Source organism: Giraffa tippelskirchi, chromosome 9, assembly GCF_054371585.1.
Source record: "Giraffa tippelskirchi isolate mGirTip1 chromosome 9, T2T-mGirTip1v1.2.pri, whole genome shotgun sequence".
Lineage (NCBI taxonomy): Eukaryota > Metazoa > Chordata > Mammalia > Artiodactyla > Giraffidae > Giraffa > Giraffa tippelskirchi.
The window spans coordinates 135,801,689-135,825,919 of NC_137283.1; the positions used below are offsets into that span (position 1 = coordinate 135,801,689).

At 38.8% G+C, this 24,231-nt stretch overlaps 1 protein-coding gene across 50 annotated transcripts in view; it reads left to right on the forward strand.

Moving 5' to 3' along the window:
* Nucleotides 1-24,231, forward strand: part of EYA4 (EYA transcriptional coactivator and phosphatase 4) — a 384,171-nt gene that overhangs the window by 251,993 nt on the left and 107,947 nt on the right. For 28 of the 50 annotated variants that reach the window (XM_081530654.1, XM_081530663.1, XM_081530664.1 and 25 more), the window contains one exon: nt 21,264-21,388. In XM_081530654.1, coding sequence (XP_081386780.1) covers nt 21,264-21,388 — 125 coding nt within the window. Of the gene's footprint in view, nt 1-21,263; nt 21,389-23,011; nt 23,081-24,231 lie in introns of all 50 variants that reach the window. The other 22 variants (XR_014065663.1, XM_081530639.1, XM_081530645.1 and 19 more) reach the window with 1 other exon arrangement.

Genomic DNA, 24,231 nt, shown 5'->3' on the forward strand with positions numbered 1-24,231 from the left:
ATACGCCAGTGAAGCCATCACCACAATTATCGATCAACTTATCCATCACCCAAAAGTTTGCGCCTGCCTCTTAATAATCTTTCTTATCTCCCTTCCACTTCCCCCACCCTCATTTTCTGACAACCACAGATCTCCTTTCTATTTATTTTCACTTTCTTCCATGCTGTGAGCATCTATCAGGGCATCATTCCTTTGTATTGCTGTATTCTGTTGGTCAACAGTACCACCATTTGGCCATTCACTTCTTGATGGACATTTGTGTTGTTTCTAGTTATTAAATTGATTGCCCTTTTTTAGAGAATATATGTATATATATAAATTTTCTCATAAGCAAAACATTAAACATGAAATCATACCTGTTATTAATCAGAGCCTGGGGCAGTATCTGGCATGTATAGGTTTTCAGTAATTATGTGATGAAAGAGTTAGATGTCTGTTGGCAAATCTGAAAGCTAATGAGGAAAACAAAGCAGGCAAACCTAAGTAAAAGAGTATGGGGTGGTTGAACTGAACTAAACTCAGATATTTTTCCTTTACCCTGAGGTCAGGAGGTCCTGCACTGCTTACTTGCGTATCTTTCCTTCAAAGCAACATATCAACTCGCTTTCACTAAAAACAATCTCTCCGCTTTGTTCCTCTTTTATTCCATCCTTCTCAAGCAGTAGTTCAAAGCCTGAATGAGCTCTGAAATTTCCCTCTCTTCACGTCTACTTAGTTTCCAAGATCTGGTAACCCAGCGTCTGGCGTGACCGTCATTGCATTGTCCCTGTCTTGCTTGAGTTCAGTCTCTTCCCACCTCCCTGCCTCAGGAGGTCAACAGGGTCTCAACTTGCCCCCCCTCACCCCACTATCCAGTTTTCCCCTCTCTAATTCAGACTCCATGTGCTCATCACATATTTTTTTTTCATATTTTCTAAAATGTAACTTTAGAATGACTGCACTGCTCCTCCCTGCTAGCAGGATACAGCTCAATCCTCCTCTATGTGACCTGCTGCCTAATCTCTAGGATGCAGAGCTGTTTTGCTACTTGCATATATCTCAGCACACCAAATCATTTCCTATGCCCATGCCTTTGAATAAACCTGTCTTCCCAGCTTCTGAATTCCCTCAGCAACTCTGACCAGGGGAAATCGCTCAGAACTCTGTCTTGAAGCCTTCCTTTATCTCTGCACACACATGCACATTCATTTACACAAAAACCAGCAAAGTTAGCCCTTCTCTCCTCTGCTGCCCGTATCCATAACACTGCCCTTACGCTGTACTGTCGTTCCATTTTTCTTACGGGACTTTAACCACAGTCACAGTGTGAAGCCCGTTAATTTTTTCTTTTGAGACTAGCAACAGGTAGAAAGGCAGGGACCTCACATGTGCTCAGTAAATACGTTGGTTGCTCAAGAAATATTAATAACTCAGATTGTGGTACTCAGTACATATGAATAAATGAGTGTCTGACTTAAATGTCTGATCATCAAGTTGTAATTTTCCAGCCAAAAATGTTTAATGCCTTTCACTTGTTTTCAATCCTGTCATCACCACCTTAAGTCAAAAACCATTTAACTTCCTGAACTATTGAATCAGCATCCAAAAACCATTTAACTTTCTGAACTGTTGCATCAGCGTCTGGACAAGCCTATGTCAATAACTTCCCCCTCTTTTCTAAACCATACTAATGCAGATTAGCTAGACTAAACTCATACAATGACTGCTTTATTTACAGTGCCCCTCCCCCACCAGATTCCACTGCCTGGCTTTCAAAAGCTCTAGCTGTACTAGTAATCCAACTTCTTTCTCTTCTCCAACACATGTTCTCCAGTTTAGTTGTCCGTTCTTCCCACTCCTCCATGCCACACTGTGTTCATTCTAGCGGTTTTCCAGGGTTCCAGTCTGTCCTCTCACCAGAATACCCTGTCTTCTCACCTTCATGTGTCTGAATTCTACTAATCATTTGTCTTGTTAGAGTTGTAGCTGTGTGGCTGAGCCACATCTCCTATGGACACCTTTGGTGTTTCTGATCTATAGCACCCAGAATCTTAATTGTATCATAGTCAGTCTGATAATAGATGAAGTAACCCATTGCAACCTTTGAAAGTGAATGATAGTTACAGTATAAGGGTATGTATATTCTCCCCTACCCCATTCTAGAATTTAAGCTCCACAAAAGCAGAGAATTTGGTTTGTTCATAAAGGAAAATCAAGGGCACCTGGGCATCCAAATACCTGTCAAATAGCAAAGGTATGAAATTGTCTACTACCTGGTGGGGATTCAGATAATCATTTCTTTAGAAGAAGAACTTGAAAGGAAATATGAACAGGTTTGAGTGATCTCTGAATTTTAGAGAATGTGATACATTGGAGGTAATTTCTTAAGTGGAATCACAAGAGCAGCAAATCACCATATTTATTTATCAAAAATGTAGCATGTAAATTATGAATTGTAGAGCAGCTTCTGAAAAGTAATGATTTCTGTACCTGACAGTGTTAATCAATCAATCATATGTTTTCTGGAATTCTTGTACATTAATATAAGATGAAAGATCAAGATGAATGATCAGGATCATTCTAGTACAGGTCTAGATAGAAAGAACATAAAAAATGATGTGAGAATATTCCACCTCAGAGAAAAGAGATGCAGGTTCATGGATTCAGAATAGAATGATGATACTTTTATTTCACCATGGCTAAGGTCATCTGCCAGCTCTTCCCTAACTTTATGCAGTTGTTAAAAGGAAGAAAATCATAGCTCACTCTTTCAAAGCTCTTAGCCCAGAATCTGATGTGTAGTACATATTTGTTAAATATTTGAACTTAAACCACTGGAGAACCTTTTGTGTTTTTTTTTTCCTTCCTGAGGGGTGGGGGAGGGTAAAGAATTTAAGAAGGGAAGTGACATAGTTATAGTTGTATTTGAGAAAAATAATTGATTATTGTATGGAGGGGGATTTAAAGGAAAGATAGAAATATCAGGAAGCTGTCTGTTCCTTCATCAAGGTATGGTCAGAGCTCCTACTACTTGGAATGCACTTACGAGTGAATGAACTGCTAAGTACTGACGAGGATGAAAAGGAGTGAATATTTTGGAATCTATTTAGGCAGAAGCACTGAAAATATTTGATGAACTTGGTAAAGACTGAGAGCTTGAGGATATTGCCTAGGGTTGTGATTTGAGTGATCAATTTAATAGTACAGTAGGAGATAAGAACGTGAGTATGAAAGGGAAGATGATGAATTTAGCTGTGAACACAGAACATTAGAAGAGTCTGAAAGAGATCCTGGTGGAGATGACCAGTATAGTATTGTAGATAAGATTTGGTATTTAGAAGAGATTAGAAGGCTGCAGAGGGAGCGATTTTGAATTAATTAATGAAAAATAGTGGTTGAAGACATAAATGTGTATGGAAATTCCTTGGAAGAGTGTTTACCTGAGTGACATGAAATGAAGGCTGAGACTGCAAGATCATAGACATCAAAAGGTTAAGAGAACAAGAATGACCCACAAAGCAGTCTGAACATTAATGGCCAGATGTGACGTGAAGAAACCAGGAAAGAGGAGTTGTATCAGTTAAGACGGTTTCAAGTGCAAGTAACAAAGAATCTGACTCACCAAGCTTTAAACAATAAGGTAATTTATTGGTTCACATAACTGGAATTCCAGAGGTTGACTGGCATTAGACTGGTTGATCCAGGTGCTCAATAACTTCATGAAGAAATCACTTTACTTTGTCTCCTTTTGCTGTGCCTTCCACAGTTTCGAATTTGTCCTAAGACTTTTTCTCCCCTGGGGATAGAATGACGGGAGGCCAGGGTCGGAGTAGGGTAGAAATCAACACTCTACTCTCTCTCATTCACATCCAGCTGAAGACACAGTTTGGATCTGGACGCTCTCCTAGAAGTGTGAAGAGAAACTTACCCACAAGTCTCCAGCAAAGTATTCCTTAAGTCCCACTGGCACAGATATGATTACCTTACAATTTCTGATACAGTCATTAACTGGGACGATTAGACTGCTGTCTCCTGGAACCGAGAGTAGTCTTAGCTTTCCCTGATACGCTGACCTTTGTTGGTAGAAAATGAATACCTGAACAACAAGTAAGATTCTTTTGGGTAAAAGGAAATGAATAGAAAGTGGTGAACCCATAACCGGGCAACAGAACCACTACAGAAGTATTGGATAAGCCTAAGAGGAAGAATTTTTGAGGAGAAGTCATTACCAATGTGAAATGCCAAAGAGAGGCCAAACTAAGAGTTCAAAAAGAAAAAGAAAAAAGCCCCTTAGGTTAGGAATTAGGAAGAAGTGAGTCTGAATAGACTCTGGAAACTGACTGGAGAGAAGATGACTGTGAGGTGAGAAAGAAAATATGAAACATTGACTCTAGTTTGAAGATTCTGGGTTTTGAAAGGAAGAATAATGATTGTATAGCAGCTAGATGGGAAAATAGTAAGACAAGTGGTGTTTTGCAGCCATCAACTAATGTTTCAGAGTCAAGTCCACGGATTCTGATTAGATTCTGTTGAAGGCTAGTCCAGTGACCAGTTGTATGAACTTAGTCAGCTTGTCAAGCTCTCTTGAGTTCTCATCATCTTAAAGGGAGAAAAAGGCACCTGTGGTACTTTGTTTTTGTTTTTAACCTCACAGAGTTGTTAAATTTCAAAAATATTAAGAAAAAATATGTAATTTTTATTTTAGGTGACTGTGTATATGTGTTTTTAGGAGAGATTTTAAATGCTGTAGTTTATTGAGGCTTCAAAAAATACTTTTTTGGGGACAGAAAATAGAACAGTTTTTCTTTCAATCTCATTATTTGGTGCTGTGGTCTGAATATTTGTGTCTCCTCAAAATTCATATGTTAAAATTGTAGCCCTCAAAGAGATGGGCCTTTAAGAGGAGCTTAGATCACAAGGGTGGCATCCTCATGGATGGAATTAGTTGCCTTGTAAGAGACTCCAGAGAGTTCCTTTGCCCCTTTCACCACGTGAGGACACAGTGGGAAAACACAAAACATGAACCAGGAAGTGGCCTAACCAGGGAAATCAACCCCACTGGCTCCTTGATCTTGGACTTCTTAGCATCCAGCCTAAGAGCAATACATTTCTGTAGTTTATAGACTAGCTATTTTGTGGTATTTTTTTATAGCAGCCTGAACATACTAAGATACTTGATCTCAAGCTAAAATTTGGATTTTGTAAAGAACATAAGAAAATGTTTAATTTTGGGTAAAACTGTTACTTAAAATGTAGAAAGCACAGTACTTGACACATGCTAAGTGTGGAAAGTGTTAGTCGCTCAGTCATGTCCAACTGTTTGCAGCCCCATGGACTGGAGCCTGCCAGGCTCCTCTATCCATAGGATTTTCCAGGCACGAGTACTGGAACAGGTTGTCATTTCCTACTTCAAGGGATCTTCCTGACCCAGGGATCAAACCCAGTTCTCCTACACTGAAGGAGGACTCTTTACCTGAGCTATCAGGGAAGCCCTCATTAAATAATTATTCATTTACTCTAGTCTTCAAATTTAAAGATGAAAAATACTAGCGATTCTGTCAATCAGATTGTGAAATTCTTTGTATTTGAACTGTACTTTTTAATTATCAGAGAGTTGATTCTAAAAAACCATACAACTGTGCCACAGAAAATTAGTGATAATGAGGCATGTGACCAAGCCTAGGTAACTAAGAGTAACTAGGTCTGTCCATTGAAATTACTAGAAAATCTATCCGTATATTCAACAACTGTTAATTGAACACTTATGTGCCAGGCACAGTTCTAGGTCCTAAAGCTACAGCCCTCTTCTCTCATGAGTATACATTCTAGAAGGAGAGACCATTAAACAATACATTAACATATACTGTGTCAGGGAAGATAGTTGCCTTGAAGTAGAGTAAAGCAGTATTGTACATGGCATAACTATAGTATACATTGGATAAATTATATATATAGTATAAATTGGTAATCACTGGGTGGGGTTGTTGCTGTTCTGTGAGGAGGACAGAGAATGGCTCTCTGAAATAAGAGATATCTGAACAGAGAACAGGACAAAGAGGATGGCTGGGGCAACTGAGCACCAGGGAAAGGGGACATCAGAAGCAGAGACCCTATTGGGAGCTTGTTGGGTATGTTTGAAGATGGGCAGGTCAGGGCTGGGGAGAAGGGAGTGCCATGGACTGGAGGAGCTCCGTTAATGAGGGAATCACTTGGGAACCAAGGTCAGAGAAATGGGGCATCCGTGTATCAGGTAAGGAAGTAACTTGAAAGGCCCTGTGAAGAATTAGAGAATTTCTCCAGGAGGCATGGGAAGGCATTAGAGGGTTCTGAGCAGAAGTCGAACTTGGTTTGAGTTGGTTATCGCAAAACTTTACCCTAATTACCATGGGGAGAAGAGGATGTCCTAGGCCAAGTGTGAAATTGAGAGATAAAAACAAACACAGCCTTCTTTTTTCCTTTTAAATTCAGAATAAAGATGAAGCTACCTATCTAGGTAGTTTGTCTAAGTAATGGAAAGGACAAAAAAAAAATCTACTCTAAAAAATAGATAGAATTTGGTTTGTGGTTATTAGGATAGTAACTACTCATACAGAACTATTCCAACAGACACTAGTAAACCATTCTATGTGCAGTCTTACATATTTGGGAAACCTTGCTTTGTAGCTGGTAGAATAAGAACACTCTCCCCCTTTAACACCAACAAACTACAACAGATTATTGAATTTAGTGTCCTAAAAGCTTATGACATTCTGCCATTTTATTGTAAAGCAAATGACATAGTAGGTATTTTTGGCAAGCTTTTAGGAACTGTTAGATGTTTTAAATTCATAACATTGTGTGTTCCCCTTAAATGGTCATGGTTGGAACACATTTAACTTTATGCAATATTGAAAAACCTTTTTGGCAATGAAACTCATGGGACAGTGATCTCAAAGCTCCTCTCACCTATATTTTATAGGCTACACAACAACTGACTTCAGAATTTAGGGGCAGCCATCTTTATTTTCCAGGCAGAAGTTATGGAGTGATTTTGGTTTGCAAAACAAGAAAAAGGAAAGGTTGCACGTAAGCCTAACAAAATCCCATTCAATGTGCCGGATGTTTTTTGCTGACTGTAGAGCATTATTCCACACCCCCAGCTTTTGCAAACCACCCATCATTTCCCCAGGGACCTTAACAGATGAAGCATTGAATTCTCTGCAGTCAGTGTTACCTCCCACCTGGGAAAAAGACAGCCCTGTAATTGAATCCCAGCATATGCATTGTCATCCCTCCTGCCTGCCCCTCTGGTGCTACAGCAAATTAAAAGATCTCAAAGGCTCAGCCCGCCTTCCAGCTGCCAGCCCCCGGTAGACATGAGGGAGCCAGAAGGGACCAGGTGGAGCAGTTTTGAGTTGCACTAGACACCCAGCACAAGGAGGTTGGCTGTAACTTCCCAATGAATATTTATACCAACCCCATTTCTCATCTTGCTCTTTGGCATGGATCAGAGTGCCGAGCTCCTGCTGATTTCAAGGGCCCTGCACTGTGTTTGGACCTGCTCCGTGAAGTATTACGTCAGATGAGCAATGGGTCCCAGGTTCCTATCGCTAAGATGGCTGGTTGACTTTTTTTTTAATGAAGACTATCATGTTATGGGGTCAGAGGACTGGGGCAGTGGGGGAGTTCCCTGGCGTCTTCTGGCATTGCTGGCTGTCCATATGCTGTGAATCACACATAGCCTCAACCACTGCTTTCTGTAGAGCAGAAGTTGAGTTGATTGTATTAAGAGCCACACAACCCTCTGGATGGTATATGGGTATATTACTGCATTTTCTCTATTGTTTTCTTAGAGGTTTTATTTTTGTTTGCTAAGGTCAGGCACTTATCACAGGGCTCCCTCCTCACATTTCACATTCTGATCCCCTGTGGCAGGTGCTAACTTCCTTGCGTTCAAAGTGAATGGGTTGAGTAACCTCATAAAGATACAGAATGTCTTGGCATAGAAAGGGAGAGAGTACAGAATGCCTGTCTGTGGAAGACTTGCAGTGTTATTTCAAGAGGCCTGTAAACCTGAGAAGAGATTTGGAAAACCATCTACACACACAACCATTAACTTTTTCTACGTAGTAGATCATAGACTTAGATTCCTGTTCTTGATTTCCTTATTGTTATCTAATAAAGCACATGCCTTATGTGCATTTTAGCATCAGATTTCTTAAGAGAAGTCACTTTTCTTTGTTTCCTTGTATGACGCAATAAACTTTAAACCAGTGATAAAAATGAACTTATTTACAAAACAGAAACATAGAAAACATACTTATGGTTACCAAAGGGGAAAGGTAGGGGAAGAGATAAATGGGATAAATAAGGAATTTGATATTAGCATATACACACTACTATATATAAAATGGAAGCAATGAGGACCTACTGTGTAGCACAGGAACTATACTCAATATTTTGTAATAACCCAAAAAAGAATATACATATGTCTGTATATATACACCTTTGCTGTACACCTGAACCTAACACACCTTTGTAAATCAACTATACTTCAATAAAAATTAAAAAGTAAAATAATTTTCTAAATCAATCACAAAAAATAAAATTACATTTTTAGATAATTAAATGTAAATAATTAGAAAGCAAGCTGTGATCATGAGAATCCAGCTCAAGTTCTCCAAGCAAAAGCTGTACCAGAATAGCCTGACAGCAATACCAGAGAAGAGGAACAGAAGCCTGTTTTATACTTAATACATATGGGATTCAACAATGTGTGTCTTAAAGGCTCTAAATATGTGCTAAGTCACTTCAGTTGTGTCCAGTTCTGTTCAGCCCTATGGACTGCAAGTCACCAAGCTCCTCTGTCCATGGGATTCTCCAGGCAAGAATACTGGAGTGGGTTGCCATGTCCTCCTCCGAGGAATCTTCCTGACCCAGGGATCAAACCCATGTCTATTATGTCTCCTGCATTAGCAGGCAGGTTCTTTACCAGTAGTGCCACCTGGGAAGCTTGAAAAATAGTAATGCTACTAGCGCAATAGCTATTTCCCAGTGATGTATCTCTAGAAATATAACTCTAGTACCCTCTTTAAGAACTGTCCTTGACATTGGCCTGTTCAACATGTTTATTGTAATTTGGCAATGGGTGCATGCTAAGAAAGTTTATAGGTGTCACAGCACAGGAAAGAGTGCTCTGAACAGCAAAATTGGAATCTCACAGGACAAGATGAAATAAAGGACTCAGTCCAACAAGCTCGCATTTAAGAACACATGAAAAGCTATTCACTTATGTTCCAAATGCCAACTGCATGTGTTATGGCTGAGAGAAAAGAGGGCTGTAAAGCATCATGTGGGATAAATCCTAGGGGTTTGGATGGCTGGGTTTCAGTGTATGTTCACACTATAAAGTGTCTGATAGCAAAGCTAGTGTCCTCTTCAGGCTACATTGATAGGTCCAGAGTGATTGTTGTAATATTCCTGCTGTATTTTGTACATATAAAGGTTATGAGTTGGGACATTCCTCTCTGATATTTGAAGGGCAGTAATGGGAAAGAAAGTTTAGACTCACCCCATGTTAATGAGTTATATTTCTTCCAGGACCAAAGTTGCTTGCAAACCATGTATGGAAAACTTTCTGATAATAAGAGTGAGCTGAAAATGAAATGGGTTGCCTCTTAAGAAAATGATTTTCTTGATACTACAGGTTTTCAAATCCAGCATTTACTGATGGTGTTGTAGAAGTAACTGTAGTGATAGCTAACCTTCATGACTTCATAGCCTTCATAGTCAAGGCTATGGTTTTTTCCAGTGGTCATGTATGGATGGGAGAGTGGGACTATAAAGAAAGCTGAGTACCGAAGAATTGATGCCTTTGAACTGTGGTGTTGGAGAAGACTCTTAAGAGTCCCTTGAACTACAAGGAGATCCAATCAGTCCTGAATATTCATTGGAAGGACTGATGCTGAAGCTGAAACTCCAATCCTTTGGCCACCTGATGCGAAGAGCTGACTCATTTGAAAAGACCCTGATGATGAGAAAGATTGAGGGCAGGAGGAGAAGAGGACGACAGAGGATGAGATGGTTGAATGGCATCACCGACTCAATGGACATGGGTTTGGGTGGACTCCGGGAGTTGGTGATGGACAGGGAGGCCTGGCGTGCTGCGGTTCATGGAGTCGCAAAGAGTCAGACACGACTGAGCGACTGAACTGGACAGAACTGAACTGAACCTTCATGAAGATACACTGTGTGCCAAATTCTATGTACTTTGCATGTATGATCTTATTTAAGTCACTCAGTCACCCTCCAGGGTATCATTACCTTCATTTTTGAGCATAAAGTCCACTGACTGGTAAATGATAGAGATGGAGTTTAAAACTCAGATTTCAGCCCATGGGGGCTTCCCCGATGGCTCAGCAGATAAAAGAATCCGCCTGCAATGCAGGAGACACAGAAGACATGGGTTAGGGAGATCCCCTGGATGGCAACCCACTCCAATATTCTTGCCTGGAAAATCCCATGGACAGAGGAGACTGGCAGGGTACAGTCCATGGGATGCAAAGAGTCAGACACAAATGAGCACATGCATATTCAGTTGGTAGTGCAGGCCCCTTAATGCCACACTCACAGCCTTGTGCACAAAATGATGGTATGTTTGCATTCAAGGACATTGTCTGTCCCTGGAGACTCCGAAATTCCATCATTTTTACAGAGAGCTATCTTTATTTTGTACATTATTCTAATCAGTTTCTCTTTTAAATTCAATATTCTAGCATTGGAAAGCCCTCATTTATTCATCTAGTAAAATGTTTTATTCTTATTGGTAGAGTTTTTTTCCTTAGAAAAAGAGTCTGTATATTTCTTGGTGTAATTAATGATATTAGATGTTTTGATTGTGGCCTTATGGCTTTATTCTTTTGCTTGCTAGAGGGAAATAATTTCTTGCTTCATTAACCATGGTTTGTAACCGATCTAGCAGAAACTTGAGTCCTGTACTATTCAAATAACAGTTGGAGAATTCATTGGGCTTGTTTTTCCTTTGTTTTCAGAGTAAAGAAGGAGGGTTCTGAAACCCTAAATTTAGAGAAATACTTTAGAGGTACATTTTATAAATATTTGCTCACACTTCATGGATGGGGGGAGACCATGTTTTATCTGAATAATCTGTTAGAGCCATAGTGAAGAAAGGGCTGGAGCTGCAGGGCTCAAGTAAGGAAGAGCTGTAAGGAAACCCTGGAAAGGAAGGACTGTAAAAGTGTCCAGAGAACAGTGTGTCCATGGCTTTCTTCGCTGTTACTCCACGGCCTGAGGTCACTCTGGCAGAGAGGTCAGTTGCACTGCAAGCGTTCAGGCCTTGGGGACAGGCATGAGATCACTGGCAAACTGCAAGAACAGCTCCCATTGTTCATGGCCCACTTCCCCGATCCTCGTTGATAAGGGTCTTCTTCCTCCATATATCCTTTTCTCTGCAGCAGAGCCCATTTTTAATGATGTCTGCTGAAGTAGACTAGTGAAGGCCTCCTTCTAGGACAGTCTGGCCATCCCATCAGTGACATAGTGTGTAGCAGAGAGCATTTACATTTCCATCCTAACTGCCGGGAGAGAAACTGGCTCTGGGCTGCAGCTGGGACAAGGGTTTCTTGGTTTATCTGAAATGTGTTGGTTTAAGGTGGCCGGAAGTGCTTTTCTCCAGAGAGTGGGAATTGGTACCCAGTAGTCACATGCCTATGACTTTCATCTGATCTAAGTTGGCCAAATGGCCTTATCATATTGTTTTCTTGCCCAGTGGTTTTTTGTATCCATGCAGAGCACCTTCCTTCCCACCCTCTTGCACATGCATGCACACATGTGTATATACACCCACACACACCCTTTACCCATTTGAGAGCTCTGACATTGCACATGCAGATATGAAAACTTCCATACACATTGACATCACCCTGCTAATTCCCATCTCCCTCCACTTATCTGTTTTCTCTCCTACTGGCCTTCAAGCTCTCAAAAGATACTTTTGGATTCCTAGATGTGTCACTAGAAATTGCTGGATGCTCAAGCAGTGTTTGCTAAATTAGAGTACACTTGACTCCAAGTAATTCAAATCATTTCATCTTATTTCATTCTTCATCCTTAGCACTCATTATGTATCCAGCACAATTCTAAGTGTAGAAGGAAAAGCAATGAATAGAAAATACCCCCGTGCTAACCTACAATCTCATTAAAATAGAAACTGATTTTGTTATTCCTATTTTTCCAATACCAAAATCAAATCAATTACATTCTTTGTAGCCAAAGATGGAGAAGCTGTATATGGTCAGCATAAACAAGATCTGGAGCTGACTGTGGCTCAATCATCAGCTTCTCATAGCAAAATTCAGACTCAAACTAGAGAAAACTGGGAAAAACACTAGGCCAGCCAGGTATGACTTAAATCCTGTATGACTTCGCAGTAGAGGTAACAAATGGATTCAAGGGACTAGATCTAGTTAACAGTGTGCCTGAAGAACTATGGACAGAGGTCCATAATATTGTACAGGAGGCGGTGAACAAAACTATCCTAAAGAAAATGAAAAGTAAGAAGGCAAAGGGTTGTCTGAGGAGGCTTTACAAATAGCAGAAGACCAAAGAGAAGTGAAAAGCAACAGAGGGAGGGAAAGATATATCCAATGAAATGCAGAGTTCCAAAGAATAGCTAGGAGAGACAAGAAGGCCTTCTTTAATGAGCAGTGCTTAATAATGGAAGAAAACAACAAAAGGGGAAAGACTAGGGATCTCTTCAGGAAAATTGGAAACATCAAGGGAGCATTCTGCCCAAAGATGGGCACAATAAAGGATAAAATGGTAGAGACCTAGTAGATACTGATGGAGAAGAGCATGGCAACCCACTCCAGTGTTCTTGCCTGGAGAATCCCAGGGACGGAGGAGTCTGGTCGGCTGCCGTCTATGGGGTCGCACAGAGTTGGACACAACTAAGTGACTTCACTTTCACTTTTCACTTTCATGCATTGGAAAAGGAAATGGCAACCCACTCCAGTGTTCTTGCCTGGAGAATTCCAGGGACAGTGGAGCCTGGTGGGCTGCCATCTGTGTGGTCGCACAGAGTCTTAATAAAGCTAGAGGATGCAATGAAATTTCAGCAAAACTATTCAGATCCCTAAAGGATAATGCCATCAAGGTTTTGCATGTATTATGTCAACAAATATGGAAGACCCAGCAGTGGCCACAGGACCGGAAAAGGTCAATCCTCATCCTAGTTTCCAAGAAGGATAGTGCCAAAGAATGTGCTAGCCATTGGACAGTTTCACTTATCTCCCATGCTAGTAAGGTCATGCTTAAAATCTTGCATGCTAGGCTTCAGCATTGTGCGAACCAAGAGCCTCCAGATGTCCAACCTAGGTTTAGAAAAGGAAGAGGAACTAGAAATCAAATGGGCAACATTTGTTGGATTATAGAGAAAGCAAGGGAATTTCAGAAAAACATCGATCGCTGTTTCATTGACTATGCTAGAGCCTTTGAATGTGTGGATCATGACAAACTGTGGAAAGCTTTAGAGAGATGGAAATACCAGACCATCTTATCTGTCTCCTGAGAAACCTGTATGCAGGTCAAGAAGCAACAGTAAGAATCCTGTATGGAACAACTGATTGGTTCAAGATTGAGAAAGGAATACACCAGGGTTGTCTTCTGTCACCCTGTTTGTTTAACCTATACGCTGAGCACATCATGAGAAATGCTAGGCTGGATGAGTTATAAGCTAGAATCAATATAGGTAGAAGAAACATCAGCAACCTCAGATATGCAGATGAGACAACTATAATGGCAGAAAGTGAAGAGGAACTAAAGAGCCTGTTGATGAGGGTGAAGGAGGAGAGTGAGAGAGCCGGCTTAAGACTAAACGTTAAAAAAACTGAGATCATGGCATCTGGCCCCATTACTTCATGGCAAATAAAAGGGGAAAAGGTGGACGTAGTGACAGAATTCCTCTTCTTGGGCTCCAAAATCACTGCAGATGTTGACTGCAGCCATGAGATGAGAAGACAGTTGCTTCTTGGCAGGAAAGCGATGACAAACCTAGACAGTGTGTTGAAAAGCAGAGACATTACTCTTCCAACAAAGGTCTGCATAGTCAAGGCTATGGTCTTCCCATTGGTGACATATGGTTGTGAGAGCTGGACTGTAAAGAAAGCAGAACACTAAAGAATTGATGCCTTTGAACTGTGGTGCTGGAGAAGACTCCTGAAAGTTCGTTGGACAGCAAGGAGATAAACCAGTCAATGCCAAGGAAGGGTCAATCCTGAATATTCACTGGAAGGACTGATACTGAAGCTGAAGCTCCAGTATTTTGGTTATCTGATGCGAACAGATGACTCATTGGCAAAGTCCCTGATGCTGGGAAAGACTGAAGGCAGAAGGAGAAGAGGACATCGGAGAATGAGATGGTTAGACTGCATCACCAATGCAATGAACATGAACTTGGGCAAACTCTGGAGATGGTGAGGGCTTTCCTGCTGGCTCAGCTGGTAAAGAATCTGCCTGCAATCGGAAGACCTGGATTCAATCCCTGGGTTGGGAAGATTCCCTGGAAAAGGGCATGGCAATCCACTCCAGTATTCTTGCCTGGAGAATCTCCATTGACAGAGGAACCTGGCGGGCTACAGTCCATGGGGTTGCACAGAATCGGACACGACTGGGTAACTGAACAACGATAATTTTTTCAGGTGCTGCTGCTGCTGCTAAGTCACTTCAGTCGTGTCCGACTCTGTGCGACCCCATAGACGGCAGCCCACCAGGCTCCCCCGTCCCTGGGATTCTCCAGGCAAGAACACTGGAGTGGGTTGCCATTTCCTTCTCCAATGCATGAAAGGAAAAGTGAAAGTGAAATTGCTCAGTCGTATCTGACTCTTTGCGACCCCATGGACTATACAGTCCATGGAATTTTCCTGGCCAGAATACTGGAGTGAGTAACCGTTTCCTTCTCCAGGGGATCTTCCCAACCCAGGGATCCAACCCAGGTCTCCTGCATTGCAGGCAGATTCTTTACCATCTGAGCTATCAGGGAAGCCCTTTTTCAGCTAAAAAGAATGAAAAGGTTTGTTTAACATTTAAAAAGGAAGTTACGAGAAAAGCAAATACCTGAACGCTTGTCCATAAATGCATTCTGATGGTCAAAATGAAAATTGGCTAGTTAAGTAGACCCTGAGAGCATAGGACACAGAGCCCTGCATACATACTGTCCACTTTGTGCAAGGGAAAAGCTGTCATGAGAGGGAATGCCTTTGAAAGTCTAGGATGCTTTTGCATTTCTTGGGTCAGGAAGAATTGATGGAATCTCAGCCTGTAAACAAACAGGCTATGACTCATTACCAGGGTCTGTGCAGAAGGAATCATGGTTTCTGAGTTACAGTAAACTCTAAATGCACAAATATAAAGCATACTCTTCTTGGGTTTTGAAGAGAATGTTTAAGTCTGCTAGAACAAATTCTACCTATGCTACAGATAATGCAGAGAAGAACCAAGAAGACAGCTTCATGTGATAGGCAGGTCTTCTTTCTTTTCTTTTGTTTTTAAAGAGTTTTTGTTTTATTGTCTTTTTGTCCTATTGTCCAACAAGATGCTAATATTCACATGGCGTTATGACATGGGTAGAAAATGGTATCTTGGAAGGAAAAAGGGGTCACCTTTATACATACGTACGTACATACATTCTTTTAAAAATTCTTTTCCATTGTGGTTTATAACAGGATATTGAATATAGTTCTCTGTACTTTTTAAAAAGGGATTACCTTTAAATATGGTAATGTAGATTTGGCAGAGTGGATGCTTATATTGAGTTTAATAACTCTTGAAAACCATTCAAAATGTTTCATTGCAGAAATATGCATTCCTGATAGTGGTTTCACAATGTGAAAGAATTAAAGTCACTTTAAAAAAAAAATGGGAAACATACAATGTGACAGGAAGAACCTGGGCTCTGGCATCAAATAGACTTGAGTTCCAATTTTACTGCCACTACTTTCTATCTACAAGGTCTTGGGCATGCTGCATATCCTTCTTGAGCCTCAATGTCTTTATCTATAAAATATGGAATATAATACACACATCAGTGTGTTAATGTAAAGATTAACAGAGAGGGTATTTTTGAAGTACCAAGCATAGGCTGTATCTTACAGTATGTACTCAGTAAAAATAGCCTGTAATCAATTTTCTGCTGTTGCACTCTAAGGTAAACTTTATATTTTATATATTACCTTCTAAACAAATTAGACTTAAAAAGAATCTGAAGTTTAACGTACAAGAAAGCCCATGAATAATCTTACGATATAATTGATGGCAGTAATGCATGCCTGTTCTCTAAAAGCTCTATTAATTGCAAGATATCTCAAACCCATGAAAATGAATTCAAGCAAAGGAGTCTTACTGTAAAGATTCAGATAATTGCAATTTGGATTCCCGGAAACTGGAATGTAAGATACAAAGGCAATTTTTGCTTTGCTTTGCAGGAGCGACATAGTCCTGCTCCTCTCTGTGATGTGGGCTTCATCCTTTCATTCCTGACTGATTTTCCTCGCTTCCTCTTTCATGTCATTCACATTGGCTCTGAGCCACCACACTACCTCTCAGCTTCAGTAATACCACTGACCAGATGCTTTCCCTAGAACCCCTTCTTTGAATTCATCAAAACCCAGCTAACAAGTTCTGAGAAAATTTTCCAGACTCTCTAACTTCACACTGATTTCTGTCTGTTCCACTTGGTGGGCTCTTAATGTACTGTTGTTTTCTATGCACAGTAACTGCTTTCTCATTTAGAAATAGGTTTAAATTTAGATCATAAATTTCTTGAGGGTAGGACCATGGTTTCTCTACTCAGCAATCCTAACACCTGAGACAGTACTTTGCACATTACAAGCAATCATTCATTTGTTTGCTGGGAGGGGCTTCAGGATGAGGGTCACATGTATACCTATGGCCGATTCATGCTGAAAAATGGCAAAACCATCACAATATTGAAAAGTAATTATTCTCCAATTAAAATAAATTAATTAATTTAAAAAAATTTTTATGTTGGGTTCATTCAGAGAAAACCAAATCACAAGCATTAGTTGTTTCAGGAGTGTGAGCCCTATGATACTTTTAGGGGTTCCTACTATTCTCTTCTCCTCTGTGTCTTTTTTATCTGGTTGCTATAAAGCTTTCCCTTTATCTTAAGAATTTGACTATAATGTACTAAAGGTTTGGTTTTCTTTTTCTCATTTGTTGTGTTTCAAGGCTTAATGGGTGGCTGTTTATTACCAAATTTGGCCATTATTTATTCTGAAATTATTCTGTTTCATTCCCTTCCTTGCTTTCTGATAATATCCCACAAGTTACTTATTTTTTGTTGTTATTCAGTTGCTAAGTTGTCTCGGACTCTTTGCGACCCCATGGACGGCAGCACACCAGGCTTCCTGTCTTTCCTTCACTGTCTGACAGAATTTGCTTAAACTCATGTCCGTTGAGTCAGTGATGCCACCCAACCATCTCATCCCCTGTTGCCCTACTCCTCCTGCCCTCAAACTTTCCCCGCATCTGGGTCTTTTCCAGTGAGTCGGCTCTTTGCATCAGGTGGCCAAAGTATCGGAGCTTCAGCCTTAGCATCAGTCCTTCCAGTGAATATTCAGGACTGATTTCCTTTAGGATTGACTGGTTTGATCTCCTTGCTATCCATGGGACTCTAAAGAGTCTTCTCCAGCACCACAGTTCGAAAGCATCAATTCTTTGGTGTTTAGCTTTCTTTATAGTTCAACTCTCACATCCGTACGTGACTACTGGAAAAACCGTAGCTTTGATTAGATGGACCTTTGTTGGCAAAGTGATGTCTCTGCTTTTTAATACTCTGTCTAAGTATGTCATAGCCTTTCTTCTAAGGAGCAAGTGTCGTTTAATTTCATGGCTGCAGTCATCATCTGTAGTGATTTCAGAACCCAAGAAAATAAAATCTGCTACTGTTTCTATTTTATCCCCATCTATTTGCCATGAAGTGATGGGACCAGATGCCATGATCTTAGTTTTTTGAATATTGAGTTTTAAGCCAGCTTTCTCATTCTCCTCTTTCACCTCATCAAGAGGCTCTTTAGTTTTTCTTCACTTTCTTTTTTTGCTCTCTGCTCCAGTTTGGATAATTTCTACTGGCTCAGTTTCAGATTTACTGATTTCTTTTGCAGTATCCTTATAAGTCCATCCAAAGACTATGTTTTAATTTAATATTTACTTTATATTTTATAATTTTTATTCTAGAGCTTTCATTTGGGTATTTCTTGGTGTTTTCATATCTTTTCTATAAGCAATACATAGATATAATAAATACTATATTATAGATATAATTCATAATTATATGCATATACAAAATATATGGGCTTCCCAGGTGGCTCAGCAGTAAAGAATCCACCTGTGATGCAGAAGCTGCATGAAACACAGGTTCTATCCCTGGATCAGGAAGATCCCCTGGAGGAGGGCATGGCAATCCACTCCAGTATTCTTGCTTGGAGAATCCCATGGAGAGAGGAGCCTGGAGGGCTACAGTCCATAGGGTCACAAAGAGTCAGACACAACTGAAGTGACTTAGCATGCATGCATGCACATAAAATATATATGACGCATATGTATTTGTGCACATATGTATTTATCTATATATATGACATATATATATACGTATATACCTTGTGTGCGTGTATTTTCCTGTAATTTTTTTATACATACAAAATAGTTTTCAAATACTTGTTCCTGCATTCCAAAACCTAAGTCACTTGCAAGTCTACTTCTTTTTACTATGTTTTATCTCTGTTATGTGTACTATAGTCCTGCTTCTTGTTATGACTCAAGAAGTCATTCTGAACATTACGTACAAAATATTTATAGTATTCTGACTATTATGTATCTGTAGTTTTCTGAAGATTATGTCCAAAAAGCCAGTAGAGACTGAAGCATGATATTTGTTTTGTTGTATTTCTCAAAAAGGCTTAATCTTTGCTCTGGCTGGCAGTGAAAGTGAGGGTCTGAGCACTCAGACTCCTCTTGGAGTTGAGTTGAGCTGAAGAGAGACTGTGAATAGCCCAACTTCCAACCTCCTATTTTGATAGTTCAGTGTATGAACTAGAGAGACGTTGAAGTTTCAGACATTTTTGGTCCATATTTTTATTTAGTATTAGTATCACCCTTGTATCTGTAATTTTGATAAATTCACTCATTAGTTCTAATAGGATTTTGTTTTTCTTTAATGGATTTCTCAGAATTTTTTACATGAACAATTATGTGATCTGTGAATTAACATTTTTTATTTTTCTGAGCTTTTCTAAGTTTTACTTTTCTAAGCTTTTATTAGAAAGCTTTTCTAAGCTCTTATTATTTATTCATTCTTGTTTTCTCCCACTGACTAAGAGTGCTGATAAAGTTGTGTTGAAGTGGCAAAAAGATATCTTTGCCTTAGTTCTGATCTTAGTGAGAAGTAACTCAGCATTACATCATTAAATATAATAAAAGATGTAGATTTTTCAAGAATGATCTTTATCATATGGGAGGAAATTGGTTCTTTGCCTAGTTTGCTGAGAGTTGTATGAATGGATGGTGAATATTGTGAAATGGTTTTTATACCCATTGAAAACATATTCTGTTAATATATTGAATTGCATTTTTTGATTTTCAGGTGTTAACTCAGCTTGAATTCTTAGGATTAAACACACCTGGTCATCATATATTATCCTTTTTAGTGCTGGATTTTATTTGATAATATGTCAAATATGTCAAAACTATATTTTCATCTATGATCATGAGAAATATAGATCCATAATTTTCTTTTCTTGGCATTGCCTTTGGCAAATTTTAGATTAGAGTAATTCTGGTCAGATACAATAGAGTAAAAAGTGTTACTCCTACTTTTTCCAAAATAATTTAAAAAATATTGTTGTTATTTTTCCTTAAATGTCTGCTAGTATTCCCTAATGAAATAATTTGGCCGTGGAGATTTTTTCAAGTGTTTAATTATGTATTCAATTTAATTGAAGTTGAATTTAGTATAGGACAGCTTTTAAAAGTTGTTAGCAGTTTTTATAGTTTGTGTTCTTTTAAGAAAGTCTGATTTTATCTAAATTATTGAATTATTTGGCATAATGTTGTTTATAATATTCTCTTACCATTTTTAATATCTTTGGTATCTCTAATGATCAAACTCTGGATTTGTAAGTTCTCTCTATTGTTCATAGATTTTGTTTCAGAGATTTTTGCTTTTTATTGTTTCCCTTCTTGTACTTACTTTCGGTTCAACTGCTTTTCTTTCACTGTTTTCTTAAGGTGGAAAGATCGTTCTTAGAATCAGGTTTTAAATCCTTCTCCTTTTCTTATGTAACCATTAAAATGTATATATTTCTCACTAATGGAGAAGGAAATGGCAACCTGCTCCAGTATTCTTGCCTGGAGAAGCCCATGGGCAGAGGAGCCTACAGGCTCCTCTGTCCATGGGGTCACAAGAGTCAGACATGACTTAGCTACTAAACCACCCCCAACCATTTCTCACTGATCACAGCTTTATTTGCATACCAAAAATTGTGATCTGATGTTTCTAAAAGTTTATTTTTTAGAGCAGTTTAACATGTACAGCAACATTGAGAGGTAGGTACAAAGACTTCCCATCTACTTCTTACCCTACACATGTGTAACCTCTCCTGTTAGCATTCCAACATCACTCACCAGGATGGTGCATTTGTTACCAAGGATGAACCTACATTGTACATAGTTTACCTTGGGGTTAACTCTTGGTTTTGTACATTAAGTGGGTTTGAATATTGTATAATGACATAACATCTTTCATTACAATATCATACAGAGTTATTTTCACTGTCCTTAAAATTCTCTGTGCTATGCTATTCATCTCTGCCCAGTCCCACTTCCTGGTGGCTATTTTTTATGCTGTAGTTGTCATATATTTTACTTTTATCTTCTGTTATCAATTGGGCAGTTCACTCTTTCATGAATTAAGAGAAACATTAGATAATCTTCTGTATTTACTTAAATTTACCTTTCTGTCACTCTTCATTCTTTCCTGTAGATGTGAGTTGTTTTTTTTTCCAGTTATTACAAATAACCAACGAATCTATCATGGAAGCTTTACTTACTTATTAATTTTTGATGGACTGCCATGTTTACCTAGTTAACCAAAAATTCTTAGCTATGGGTTTCAATTCCTGTTATTGTGAGATCACATGCATGCTCAGTAGAGTGATTTATGTAGTTTATCAAGAAATCACTGCTGAAATTTTCAAATTTCTGTCTAACAGGTCTATGGAAATGCAGGACCTAGCAAGTCCTCATCCTCTTGTTGGAGGTGGTGATACTCCTGGAAGCTCCAAATTGGAGAAAGCTAATCTCAGCAGTACTTCGGTCACCACAAATGGGACAGGAGGTAAGTGTACAACCCTGAAGACACCCCAAATCACATTGCAATGTTTGTTGTAATTTTACATGGTAGAGGTCTGCTAGTAAGTAAATATCTCATTAGCAATAACATCAGAGTATTATATAGTTAATGGATTATTTATTGTTCTGTTCATTTTCTTGATATTTTTGCTCCTCCTCTATAACTGGAAATATTCAGAAAGAATAGATAGCCCTGAGCAACATTGTAAAGGCTTATAGCAAGGATTTTTTTTTTGTATTTGCCCTTGTAAATATCTTTTAAAATGTACAAAATGTGTCCAAAGGATTTATGCTCTGATTTTAACACCCCCCCAAAAAAAGAAATTATGCTAGTTTTGGGGTTTATTTTGAATTTTAAGAGAAAAGCTGCTCCAAAATTTTTCTTAAAAATGGTTGTTCTTAAAAAAGGTTTTGGAAATAGAAAAATGTCCATATCTGCTGCATTTTCTTTTCAAAGAGAGAAATACCTAACATGTATTTAGAATAGAAATTGAAATTTTTTCCAGACATCTTCTCATTTGATTAGCTTATAATTATGTCACAGCATATGACAACAATAACAAATGTTTAAAATATTCCACCCTATTGCTATTATAAAACACATTCAACTTGTAAGAAAATATGATCTGATTTTTTCATCAGAATATATATATATATATATTTAGAAAGCCTATACATATATATGGGCTTCCCTGGTGGCTCAGATGGTAAAGAATCTGCCTGCAATGCAGGAGACCCGGGTTTGATCCCTGGATGGGGAAGATCCCCTGGAGAAGGGAATGGCAATCCACTCTAGTCTTCTTGCCTGGAGAATCCTAATGGACAGAGGAGCCTGGCAGCTACAGTCCACAGGGTTGCAAAGAAATGGACACAACTGAGTGACTAACCCTATACATATATACGCACATATATATGCATATATAAGCTGCATTTTAAATTATTCACAGTTGTTTTGAAGTTTTGTAGATTTAGTTGTTTTCATTAATGAGTGAAAAATTATTTGAAAATTATTTTAATTTATAAGCTATTCATGTTATTAGATATTAGCAAAACGTTTGCCACATCATATTTTCTTTTAAATTTATGAAATTTATACACCTCTTTACACTTATTTTAGAATAACTGTGAACTCTAAAATTTTCTTTGTAGAGTTGTGTGGATTGCAACTTGCCTGTATTTAATAATTTTTTTACCCAAAACCCTTTGTAAATTAACATTTTCCCTGTTTATAGTGTTTATCTGTCTCTAAACATGTGTCTATAATTTCAGCTAATTAATTGTAGGATTGCAAATTTATAGGATTGTTTAGTGATAACTTGTGGAGTAAGAACATTTATTTTTAAACCTTAACTTGGATGTAAATAATAAAGATTTTTAGAAACCCCATGCACTCTGAAATCAGACCTTGAAGGTCACTAATCATTGTTATATATATATATTTAACTGAACTAAACAGACCTGATAAACTAAAATGTAAAAATCATACCATGCAGTTGTAATTTTGACAAGAGGGCCAGAAAGCAGTACAAGCATCAGTGCAATTGATGACTATTCTCGTACACTGAGCAGGCATTCAGACAATGAACCCTTATGCTGTTCCTGTTCTCAGGGGACAACATGACTGTTTTAAACACTGCAGACTGGTTGCTGAGTTGCAACACCCCCTCCTCCGCAACAAGTATGAGAGATGATGGTACACTGCATGTGTTTGGATGTGTGGATTTGCCCTTCTGGTTTGCTTCCTGTTGCTATTTCTGTTTGCACTCCCTTTTCTGTATTCAGTTCTTATAAAAAGAAAAGGAGACATGAACACACCTTTTAGTTGTTTATTGATAACAGTTGGCTACGTTTTTCTTATCAACTAGCATTCTAATCTTGGGTCAGTAGTGTTCTTTTCTTAGGTTTTTCATAATTTTGCACAAATGGCTGCATCTATTACTTTTCTAACTACATATCTGTTTATTAAATGGTAAGAATTCAGCACAACTGTCGCATTAATGAGAGCAGTTGAAGCAGATTGTGCCTGTGTATAAACTCAGTCTCCATAGCCTATGAGTGTGTGTGCTCAGTTGCCTCAGTCATGTCCGACTCTTTGCGACCCTGTGGACTGTAGCCCTCCAGGCTCCTCTGTCCATGGGATCCTCCAGGCAAGAATACTAGAGTGGGTTGCCATTTCCTCCACCAGGGGATCTTCCCCACCCAGGGATCAAACCCATGTCTCCTGTGTCTCCTGCATTGCAGGGGGATTCTTTACCCACAGAGCCACCTGGGAAAGCCTATGGAGTTTCATAAATTAAATTCATAGCATGGCAGAAAGATATTTTCTATTTTGTAGGCTTTAATAAACATTACGATTAAAATGCTTAAAATAATATTAACTTTTAAAACTTACCATTTAAAAAATTACCAGTAATGAAAGCTATGTTTTTTAAATTATAAATTGTCTCTTAAGATGTTTTGAGCTATAGATGTTAGCTACAGTCCTTTATTTACATATATATAATATAAATATGGGTTTCTCTGGTGGCTCAGTTGGTAAAGAATCTGTCTGCAAAGCAAGAGACGTGTTTGATCCCTGGATCGGGAAGATCCCCTGGAGAAGGAAATGACATTCCACTCTAATATTATTGCCTAGGGAATCCCATGGACAGAAGAAGCTTGGTGGGCTGCAATCCATAGGGTCACAAAGAGTCAGACATGACTTAGTGATTTAACAACCACCAATATAATACACTTTCTCCCAAACCAAAGGTTAATACACTATCAAAATTTAAAAATTAAAGCCATATAAAACTTATGTGGAATCACCCAATTCTAGGATTAAAAAGA